At 34.2% G+C, this 12,328-nt stretch overlaps 1 protein-coding gene across 1 annotated transcript; it reads right to left on the bottom strand.

Moving 5' to 3' along the window:
- Positions 1-6,485: 6,485 nt before the first annotated feature.
- Positions 6,486-7,178, bottom strand: LOC130974428 (secreted RxLR effector protein 161-like). The gene has a single exon (XM_057899315.1). The coding sequence runs from the start codon at positions 7,176-7,178 to the stop codon at positions 6,486-6,488; it is 693 nt and encodes a 230-aa protein (XP_057755298.1).
- Between the last annotated feature and the right edge of the window lie 5,150 nt (positions 7,179-12,328).

Consider the following 12,328-nt stretch of genomic DNA (forward strand, 5'->3'; position numbering starts at 1 on the left):
ATAAAATATATTTTTTGAAAAAAAAATTGATATTGATAAGAAAATAAAAAAATTATTATTAAAAATGAGATTAAAACTTAACTCAATATTAAAAAATTATTATAATTATATGAGTAAGGCATATGATAGGATGGAATAACACTTTTTTTTATTTATATTGGAAAAGTTTGGTTTTGGTTCCCGGTGGATCATGTGGATTCGAGAATTAGTGACAACTGTTTTTTATTCTATTATTGTGGAATGACAACCCTATGTTTCTTCAAACCAAATAGAGGTATTTGACAAGGAGATCCTCTATCTCCCTATCTTTTTCTTTTCTGTGCAGAATGTCTCTCCTTCTTGCTGCACAAGGCAGAATAAAATAGACTAATTCAGGATCTTCGGTTATATAGGCGATGTCCCAAGGTCAACCACCTCCTCTTTGCTAATGATTCCATCTTATTCTGTAAGGCTAATCTTGAAGCATGTTCAAACATCCTGTATTTATTGAATTCTTATAAAAGTATTAGTGGCCAGAGGGTAAATCTTAATAAATCTGTTGAATTCTTTAGCCACAACACTCCCTCCACTACTCGTACACTACTGACTAACTCTATGACTATTAATCATATTGGGGTTAAGGATAAATACCTTGGTTTGCCTTCTACAGTTTCTAAATCGAAAAAGACTTCTCTTAGTATGATTAAAGAGAAGGTTCGGAAAAGAATCCAAGGGTGGAAGCGCAATCTTCTATCGTCAGGTGGTAGACATGTATTGCTTAAGGCAGTGGGAGAAGCTATTCCTATTTATACATTGTCTTGCTTCAAGTTGCCTGATGGTTTAATTTCAGAAATCCACTCTCTACTTTCTCAGTTTTGGTGGGGACAAAAAGATTCTAAAAGGCGGATGGTTTGGATTAGTTGGGACACTATGACTCGCCCACGAAGAGAATGAGGTCTTGGATTTAAAGATCTCAGAATCCAAAATCTGGCGCTTTTAGGCAAACAGTTTTGGCGACTCGTAACACAGCCTACTTCCCTATTATCCAAAACCCTAAGAGGTAAATACTTTAGCAATGGTAATGCTATAACGGGAGAAATTGGAGTCTTACCTTATTGGGGATGGAGGAGCATACTGGAAGGTCGAAAGATTGTTGAAAAAGGTCTTAATTGGGTTGTGGGTACTTGAGAGAATATCTGAACTTTTGAAGATCCTTGGCTGCCTCTTCCGTATCCTTTAGGTTGCGTTTGTTTCTAGAGACAGGACAGAACATGACACTGAAACGGAGACAATAGGACGGAGATACTAAATTTTTTTTTGTGTATTATGTTTAGATACGATGGACAAGACACTAATATAATGTCTAGTATGATGTTTGGATACACATGGACAAGACTAAAATATTATATGAAATGACTAAAATATCCCTGTGATTCCAAATTTTCTACATCAATACAAATTAATTTAATAAAAAAGAGAGTACGTAGGAGTACAGACAGAACTTGAAAAAAATATTTGAAGAGGCAAAAAATTTTAATAAAAAAATATATTAGTATTTATATTAAAATAAAATTTATAAATATAATTATTTTATTTTAAAATTTATTATTAATATGCACGAATACATAGGGTTAAGATTAACAAAAAAAATAAATTTGAGTTTGATTAATAAAAAATTTTGTTTAAATTAATAAGCCAAATTAATTTTAAATAAAAAATCAATTTAAAAAAATCCATTTTTACATGAAAAAATAATTAGTTTTTGCATATAAAAATCTATTTTTATTTAAAAAAAAAACTAATTTTTTTATCTAGAAACTAATTTTTCTTTATAAAAAACTGATTTTTCTTTAAATTATATAAAATTTATTACAATTTATAAATTAACTTTTAACATTTTAAAAGATTAATTTTATTTTTGATAATATTTATCTTTCAAATGTTTCAAGATTAATTATTTTTGTTATTATTTTTATTACAAATCAAATAATATAATATAAGGTTAAAATGGTATTGAAGTAAAACGATAAAAAGAAAAGAATTATCTACCCCCAATAAAAAATTCTACAGAAAGGAGAGAGTACCTGAAAAAGAAAGAGATAGAGAAAGAACAGGAAGAAAAAAATATCTCTGAACAACGCAATAGAAAAAATAAGAAGGGGTAATAGTGGAAAAAAAGGAAAACAAAATTTATAAAATTTTGTCCGTGTCCACTCTTCCAAATCCCGTGTCCATCATTGTCCTTCGTGAAAGAGTGGACACAAAAGTATAAAAAACTGTTTCGGAGACAATATGTCTACTGTCCATGTCTCTACTTCCAAACACTTTTTAAACAAGTGTTGTCCATGTCTCCGTGTTCTGCCCTCGAAAACAAACGCTACCTTAATGATTTCTGATATGTCAAATAGACAGGCTATTTCTGAGTTGTTCTAAGAGTTAAAGTTCTGATTACTGAATATAGGAATTGGAATCAGAATCTCATTCAAGAATTATTTTTTCAAGACGTTGCAAACAGGATTTTGTCAGTTAAAATTCAGAAGAGTAGGGACAAATTGCAATGGAATTTGAACAAATCTAAGCAATATGATACAGCTTCAGGTTACAGAATTGGCTATTTATTTTACCATCCGCCTTTGGAGCTTTGCCCTAATTATATGCAGCAGAAAAAGCCGTAGATTGATCTATGGAAGTTGAACTTGCCTCACAAAATTAAGCTATTTATCTGGAAAGCTCTCCATGGCCGGCTTCCGGTGCTTGCTCAGATTCATCACCGCATCCCATCTATATCACCAATATGCCCCTGCTGTCATGAAGCAACAGAAACAGTTATTCATTATTTGATCGATTGCTCTAGAATTAAAGATGTATGGTCTCAGAGTTATCTTCGTGATTGTCTTCCCCCTCAGAGTCCTAACGACCTTTGGACATGGTGGACTGCATCAACAGAGATGCTTAACCCGTTGAAGAATGCTGACCGTAATCCTCAATTGCTTGCCATCATTTGCTGGAACTGCTGGAAAGCTCGCAACCAATTGATTTTTGAATGTTATACTTCAATGCCGTCTGTCATTCTAGCAAGCTCTGTCAAGTTGTTCCATAAAATCCAAAAAACTCCTAGTTTAGGTCGTCTTCTCCATGAGGCAAACTCTTAATGTCATTCAATTTGATTTATCATTCTTTCTTCGAGTAAAGACCCAATCCGATCCTTGTCCATTTTCACGAATGACAAAGCGATCCCTATAAAAAAAGGGACATTTCGGTCCTCAACCTTTTTATTTTGAGACAATACGATCCATCTGTTAAAAAAATTGTTAAATAATAATAAAAATTAATTTTGTGAAGGTTTTATTTGTATTTTGTGGGGGTTTAAAACCCCCACAAAAATCTTTTCAACAATATAACCAATTACAACCACTACTACCACCACCTTTTTCATCCTCATTATTATCACTCCTACCTCTATTATTTTTATTGTATAACCATACTTTATCATCATCATTATCACTCCTACCTCTACTGTCATCATCACCAATAATAATATTATCAACATTAAAGTTCTCTTCTTTCATTTCTTATTCGATGTTATTTTTTTTTCTTTAAAGGTATTACAATTACTTTTTTTTTGCGACATCATTTTTATCAATGGTTTTTCTTCATTTAACCATCATTGGTGAAGGAATTTTTCAAAAACAAATTTATTAATAGTTTGTGGAGGTTTAAAACCCCCACAAAACTAATTTTTGTTATTATTTAATAAATTTTTTAACAGATGGATCGTATTGTCCCAAAATAAAAAGGTGGAGAGTCGAAGTGTCCTTTTTTTTACAGAGATCGCTTTGTCCTTCCTGAAAATGGACAAAGACCGGATTGAGTGTTTACTCTTCTTTCTTCTTTAAGAATTTTCTTCGTTTTTGGATCACCCACCTTTTATTATAATGTCTTGCTTTTGTACATCTTTATATTTCATTTTTCAATAATTAATGAAATATAACCTACTATTTAAAAAAACAAAAAAAAAGTATTACATTATTTTACGCTAATTTTTTTCCTTATAGCTCGAACTTTCCTTTCTTCAATAAGTACCCTTTATGTGTATAGCTCACGAGAATAACCACCAAATAGAGATTGTTGGTTTATTTCTTTCATGGTGGTTGGGGTTTTAACTTTTAACTTTTTCAGAGTCAATTTAAAAAAAAAATTAACTAATAATCAATTAATATCAATTTTAAATTTGTAGTAATTAAATTTTGAGTTTAGCTATTAAAATAATTATTAATAAAAAATTTAAATATTTTATTTTAGAGAAAATTTTATTCTCCTCTCTAAAAGATGCTAAAATAACACTTTCTTCCCTTCCATTTATAAAATGTGCATTTCTATGATGCTTCAAATTTTTAAAAATTAAATAACTAATTATTTACAAGTTATTATATTATATTGAGATTTTATTTTTTTAAAAAAATTATTCTTATTAACAAAAATAATTAAATAGAATTTTATGATAATTAAAGTTTAATTTAATTATAACTTATTCTATTAGTTTAACTTATTTATTAAAAACTATTTTAGTAAATAAAATTTAAATTGATTTTTATAAATATTATTATTATTATTATTATTATTATTATTTGGCTTGCGCTATTAAAAAAACAAAGTTCAAAGAAAAGCCAAATATACCTTGCATGTATATATATATATATATATATATATATATATATATATATATATAAAGTATGACACCTAGGTAACTATATTCCTAATTCTTTTCTATTGGATTTAATTGGCCTTGTTCCATTTGGTTTAATGGGCCGAAGCCATAAGGAAATCAAAGGAAGAAAAATAAAGACTAATTTATATGTATACACATGTACATATATAATCATGGATCATTTTTAATTATAACACCTAATCACTTCCATTACATTAATCATCAACTTTACCTTATCTTTCGTTTCATTCACCGAGCCTTTGAAAAAAAAAAAAGAGAGAGACCGAAGCTTTTCTTGAGGAAATCGTGGTCTTCACCAAGACTTTCAACTTCGATTTCTTGAGATTCGTAACTCCAATAAAAAATTTAATCCGATAAAAATGTTCGTATTCTCCTTCTCTACATGTTAGCGTTACTTTTGTTTGGTAGAAGCTAACGGTGACGTAGTTCTCCTTCTCCTTGAATTCAGCCAATTGGAGTTCTAAGAGGTACAGACGATTTCTGACGTTTTTTTCTTCAGCAACTCAGTCAGAAAGCTTTTCCGAAATTTTTGTTGTAATTTTTGCACAGAGGTAGGATTTGGTAACTTTATAATAATTAAATGTGAATTTGATAAGTGAATGTTTGTTTCATTGATTATTGATTGAATTTAATTGAATTTATGTCGAATTTTGTGATATATTGATATTTGTGATTAGTTTGGAGTTTGGTCAGTTTAAGTACAGCCAAGAACAGAATTATTTTGATGAATTCGGGGCTGGAATGTTGTTGGTAATCAAGTGGAATTGGGAGATTTGATGATGACATTGAGATTTAATAAGAAATGAATTGATGACATACTTTGAGATATGGAAATGATTCGATTTGGGAAGCGGTTGGATTTTAATTGGTTTAATTTTATAATTTCTTTTATATTAGAAATGGTTTTGATTTATTGGAAACAATTTGAAAGAATTTGAGAATTGGTTTGGATGGGACCCAAGAAGGGTGGTAAAGCTCGAGTTTTAAGGGAGATGCTGTCGAAATTTTGTTATAAAATTTAAGACTTTGTTTGAAATATTATTTTGAAAAAGATTAGATTTGAGAGGTTCTATTATTTGATTTTTGATTTATTAAGAAAATAGTTATGTTTCGAGTTTAATTCATTTTAGAAAAGTATATGTTTTGAGTTCGATTTATTTAGTAAAGAATTATTTTACGATTTTAAATTATTTAAGAGAAGTATTATGTTTTAAAGTTGATTTAAATATAAAAAGGGCTTTGTTTTGAATTTGACTTAAAAAAATTTATTCGGAGGAGTTTAGTAAATTTTAAAAGTAATTGAATTTTGACTGAATAATTTTGTTTTGCGATGTTTTAGAAAAAGTTAAAGAATTAATTTTAAGGATGGAACTGGGATTGGTATTGGCTTTGACATTGGTTTATGTTAAAGGTGCACAAGGGGAGTGTGAGAACAGAGTAGTAGTGGAAACAGAGAGAAGAAATGAGGGTTCTTGTTTTCTTAGTGTACTGAATGATGAACCACACTTTACACTGTTACACCAATCAATCAGATATATATATTGTTCATCTAACCAACTGAGTTAGAATAATTAGGAGCTAACTAAAAATTCTGTTATAGGCTACTTGTCTAACTAACTTGTTGCTACAACTAATGAATCAATTAACTAATTGCTAAGTTAGTACATCAAGTAACACCATCCCTTAAGTTAGGAGCGTGTAAGTTGACCAGTCCTAACTTGCCAAAGAGTGTGGAGAACATAGACGGAGGCAGCGGTTTGGTCAAGAAGTCCGCAACCTATTCAATGGTAGAGATGGGAAGAAGATGAATAAGACCTTCTTGGAACTTGTCGCGTAAAATGTGACAATCGGCCTTTATATGCTTCGTGCGCTCGTGGAACACCGGGTTGGAGGCGATGTGAATTGCAGATTGCCTATCACAGTAGGTGCTAATGGGCTTAGTGAGAGGCATTCCCAAGTCCTTCAAAATGAAACTGAGCCAAATAGCCTCCTTAGTAGCAGCGGCAAGCGCTCGATATTCAGCTTCGGTTGAACTACAAGCAACTGTCACTTGCTTTTTGCTCTTCCATGAAACCAGGGCAGTGCCGATGTAGAAGCAGTAGGCTATCACAGATCTTCTTGAATCAGGACATGCTGCCCAATCGGAATCAGCAAATCCAGTGACACAGAGATCAGAGGTGGCCGAGAACATTATGCCAGTGGCAGGTGAAGCTTTGATGTATCTGAGGATTCGATGGACAGCACTGAGGTGAGAAGTAGTGGGGTGGTCAAGGTATTGACTCAACTTTCTAATGGCAAAGCTAATGTCAGGCCGGGTGTTGGTCAAATAGAGCAATTTGCCAACTAACCTTCGGTATTCTGTAGAATCTGAGAGGGGAACGCCTTCAGTTTTGCTGAGTTTAGTACTGTAGTCCATAGGAGTAGAAGCAAGCTTGCAGTTCTCAAAACCAGCATCCTTCAAGATGTCCATAGCATACTTTCTTTGATTAAGAAGAATGCCCTCTTTTGATCGCGCAACCTCCATCCCAATAAAAAAATTTCAAATCTCCATTGTCCTTGATTTTGAACCTATCATCCAAGACTGTTTTGACAGCATTAATTTCTCCCAAATTATTTTCAGCCAATATCAAATCGTTAACGTAAACCAATAATGCAGTGAATCCAAATTCAGTTTTCTTAGTAAACAAACTATAATCAGCCTTTGACTGAACAAAACCCAACTCAACCAGAACAGATTTTAGCTTTGTATTCCACTGTCGACTTGCTTGTTTTAGACTATAAAGCGACTTTTCAAGCTTGCACACTTGGCCAGCTTTGACGTCCAACCCTTGAGGTAGTTTCATGTACACCTCCTCATCCAAATAGCCATGCAAGAATGCGGTATTGACATCAATTTGCTTGAGGAACCATCCCTTTGCCGCAGCCACAGCCAAGACAACTCTCAAGCTACCGAGCTTCATCACAAGGATAAATGTGTCCCGATAATTAATCCCAGGGACTTGGGTGAATCCCTTTGCCACTAATCGTGCCTTGTAGCGTTCAATGCTGCCATCAGGGTTGTATTTCACTTTGAAAACCCACTTGTTGCCAATTGCCTTCTTGCCGGGTGGAAGTGAAGTGTGCTTCCAAGTTTGACTTTGCTCAAGATCTTAGAGTTCATTCTTAATAGCATCAACCCAACAAGATTGAGTAATTGCTTCACTGTAGTGCTTGGATTCAATGTTAGAAGATATGGCTAGAGAATATGTTGTATGTGATGCAGAAAATTTGTCATATGACAAATAATTCGATAAAGGGTACCTTTCAGATTTTCGGAGTGGAAGCCGAGGAAAGATAGCATTTAGACAATGATAGTCTTGCAAATGTGATGGTGCTCTGCGAATTCTTGTTGATTTTCTTAACAGGGGCAGTGGTGATGCATGTTGAGGTGCAGGTGTGTGATTTTGTTGCATATTTGTTTGATTAGGTGATGGAGATTGAATTGGTGTATGTGTTGAATTGAAATTTTGTGGGGCATCATTATTATTGTTGGAAGTCTTAGTGTGTGAGCGGGATGCATGTGATGCTTGATGATTAGTGTGTGCTATGTGAGTTTGAAGAATGATGTCATATGCAAAGGGGTTAGTTTTGAACTGAATAGAAGATGCAGTATGTGTGCTTTGGTCAGGGTGTGTGCTTAAGTATGGAAAATGATCTTCATAGAAGGACAAATCTCTTGAAATAAAGATCTCTCTAGTCTTTAGATCAATTAAGAGATATCCCTTGGTACCCTCCCTGAAACCCAAAAATGCACACCTTCTGGATCTTGGATCAAGTTTCTTTCGATTTGCTTAGAGTGTACTGGCATATGCCAAACACCCAAAAACCATTAAATGAAATATGTCAGGTAAAGAGTTATGCAAATCTTGATAAGGTGATAAATTGTTCAAAAAATTTGATGGTAATCTATTCATGATGTGAACTGAATATGAAACTGCATATTGTCAAAAACACTTGGAGACATTTGAGTGAAAGAAAATTGCTCTAGTTATTTCAAGAATGTGTTGATGTTTTTGTTCAACAATACCATTTTGTTGAAGAGTTTCAACACATGATCTTTGGTGTAATATACCAGTTTCATTGAAGAAAGAGTGCATCAAAAATTCAGTTCCATTATCGGACCTTATACATCTGATTTTGCTGTCGTACTGTGTTTAAACAAAATTTACAAAGAATTTAATGAGATTAGCTACTTCAGTTTTGTTTTTCATGAAAAATACCAAAGTAAACCTTGTTTTATCGTCCACTATGGCTAAGAAATATCTATGTCCTCCCGTAGAGGGAATGGCCAGCGGGCCCCAAACATCCACATGAATTAAATCAAAAGAAGTTAATGAAACTGTGCTACTATTATTGAATGATAATCTCTTTTGCCTTGCTAGGTGACATGAGTCACAAGGCTGTACATCAGTGTCACAATAAATGAATCTAAAAATTTTCTTCATTTCTTTCATTCTATGAAATGGTGCATGGCCTAACCTAAAATGCCATAACTTTGTGTTTGAAATATTCAGTATTGGCATGTCTACATGAATTTTATTTGATACCTGTGTAATTTCTGATCACGCAGCATCATAGTTCAAGGTATAAAGGCCACCACACACTCTAGCTGCTCCAATCGTCTTCTTCGAGAGTAAATTCTGTATCTCACAATCGTCATCAGTGAAACTCATTTTACAATGCAAATGTTTTGTGGCTTTTGATACTGATATCAATTTGAAATTGAAAGATGGGACATATAATGCATTTATGAGGTACAATTTGTTTGAAAATTTGATAGTTCCAGCTATATTGCTAATGGTTTGTGCACCATTAGGCAACCGAATGACTATAGGAGCTATCTTGAAATGAGTTTGAAAATCTTCTAGGCAATATGATACGTGAACAGTAGCTCTTGTATCTATTATCCAAAAACCATATTTTGATGCAGAAATGTTTAAAGCCAACACACTTGACTTAAAATGCATGATATGCACTAAGTTACCTTGATGAGGTACTTGTTCCAGGGTTTTGATTTGGTTAGCATTATGGATCTGCTTTGCCTCTCCCCTGTTGAGTAAAGCTAGTAGGGCTGATTTCTGCTCTGGAGTAAAGTCAACATTGGAAGTTCCATTTTCTTCCACACAGCCATAATCGTCAATGCCATCGCCATTTACTTCAGCACTGAAATTCACTGCTCCCAAACCTCCGTTCAAGTTCAGATTTTTCTGTTTAAGATGAGGGGAAAAACCATGTTTCTTGTAACATACTTTCACTGTGTGGCCTCTTTTACTACAGTATGAACACTGCATTCTACCTCTTTCCGTTTGTCCTCTCCCAGAGTCTTGGAATCTACCTCCTCTACCTTTTCCTCTCCCTCTGCCTTGTGAGGTCTCAGCAGTGTTGAAGGAATTGGTAGAGTGTAATAAGATCTTAGGGTCTATGGTATCATCCATGGTCTGGTTTTACCTTTCTTGTCTAGTCATCATGGAAAACACAGCCTTTAAATCTGGCAGTGGCTCCATTAGCATGACCTGAGCTCTAACATTCGCAAACTGTTCATTAAGTCCTCTTAGGAATCTAGTTGCATGATATTCCATTCTATGTTTTTGCATTTCTTCTAATCCACAAGTACACACAGATTCACAATTGCAGGGTGGAATTGGCATGAAATCATCAAATTCTTCCCACAGTGACTTCAGTTTTGTGAAGTATTGTGTCACACTCATTTCTCCTTGTCTTGTTCCGTATAGCTCCTCCTGCAGTTCTGCAATTCGAAATCTATCACCCTCATGGTACCTGTGTTTCAGGTCCTCCTATAGCTCATATGCAACCTTGTTCCACATCACGCTTCAGGTGATTTCAGGGTTCAGCGAGATTTTAATCCAGGCTAAGACATATGTATTACATCTATTCCACAGTTCAAACAATGGATCATTCTTATCAGGTTTCTTTAAACTTCCATAAACAAATTTCAGCTTGTTTTTCGATTTTAGGGCTAACAACATCGCATTGCTCCAACTACTGTAATTCTTGCCATCAAGAATGGTAGAGATGAGGGAAATACCAGTATTTTCGGAAGGATAAAGGTAGAAGTGGCTCGATGAATCTTGGCTAGGGTTGCTGCCATTCCTATTGAGGTGAGCCTGAATCGATGATATTTGGTTCAAGAACGCCGGATACCTTGATGATCGAGGCCTTGGAAGGAATTGCCTTGGTTCATTCGGAATTGCTCTGAATTTTGAGTTGGATCCATCACTAGGTTTCAGATCGTGCACTTGATGTGTGCTTCGATTTGAATTCTGAGCTTCTCTTTCCTCAATCGCTGTTCCTTCTATTCTCACCTCTTTGGGTTCCACGCTCACCGCACCATGTTGAAGGTGCACAAGGGGAGTGTGAGAACAGAGCAGTAGTGGAAACAGAGAGAAGAAATGAGAGTTCTTATTTTCTCAGTGTACTGAATGATGAATCACACTTTACACTGTTACACCAATCAGATATATATATTGTTCATCTAACCAACTGAGTTAGAATAATTAGGAGCTAACTAAAAATTCTGTTATAGGCTACTTGTCTAACCAACTTGTTGCTACAACTAATGAATCAATTAACTAATTGCTAAGCTAGTACATCAAGTAACAGTTTGGAACCTCCGATTTGTATGGTTTGATTTTGATTTGATTTAGAAACTTTATTTGATTAACTCAATTTAAGAAAACAATGGTTGTTAAGGATTTCTAATGAACTTAAAAAAATGAGATTGGTTGTTGCTCCCCTAAAGTTTAGAGCCTTTGCCGAGGGGTTTAACTAGTAAATGATTTCTCTTTGTCTTTTGAAAGAAAAATTAGTTTAAGTGGAATTGTTTTAAAGGTTCTGAAGAATGTCATAAAGAGGTGGTTTTGGTTTTAAAAGAAAAAGAACATAAAAGAAAAGAAAGAAAGAACGAGTTGAGATAATTGTCTACCTGCTAAAAACGAGCAGAAATATGGTGGTGAGTCCACCGAGATTTGATTTCCAGAAATACATCGGCCAATCCAGGGAATGGTCACACCTGTAAGACAAAGGTTGCTTACAGAGGTTATCGATACATACATTGGCCAGAGAGAGCCTCACCTGTAAGACAGAGGTTGCTTACAAAGATTATGTTTGCATACATCGGCTCAAAAGAGTCGCACCTGTAAGATAGAGATTGCTTACAGAGGTTATGACACTGGAAACCAAACTCAGACAAAGGTTGCTGAGTTATGTCGGGAATGGGTCGAAATCGACAGATGAGCTCATTACCTACACTAGGGATAGACATGCATCATACTTGTTTGCGCATATTGTGAGTGTGTTTTCTATGATTGTGTGTGCTTGTGATTGGATACTGTGTTCTATAATTGTTGAATTGGGTCGTACTTTGTTGACTGTTATTGCTGACCAAGTATATATAAAATGGATATAACTATACACCCCAACCCTACTAAGAACTCCCAAGTTCTTACTCCTTATCTCCACCCCTTTCAGATATAGGTGCGAAGGCTTATTGTGAAGCGGTGAGAGTACAGAGGAATATGTTTACGAGTTGAGTTGTTAGAATTTGTTTTCCCCTCGCCTCAT

This window comes from Arachis stenosperma, chromosome 4, assembly GCF_014773155.1.
Source record: "Arachis stenosperma cultivar V10309 chromosome 4, arast.V10309.gnm1.PFL2, whole genome shotgun sequence".
Lineage (NCBI taxonomy): Eukaryota > Viridiplantae > Streptophyta > Magnoliopsida > Fabales > Fabaceae > Arachis > Arachis stenosperma.

Bases quoted from the DNA above. Each gene is read 5' to 3' on its own strand.
- LOC130974428 (XM_057899315.1), bottom strand. From the start codon at position 7,178: ATGGACATCTTGAAGGATGCTGGTTTTGAGAACTGCAAGCTTGCTTCT.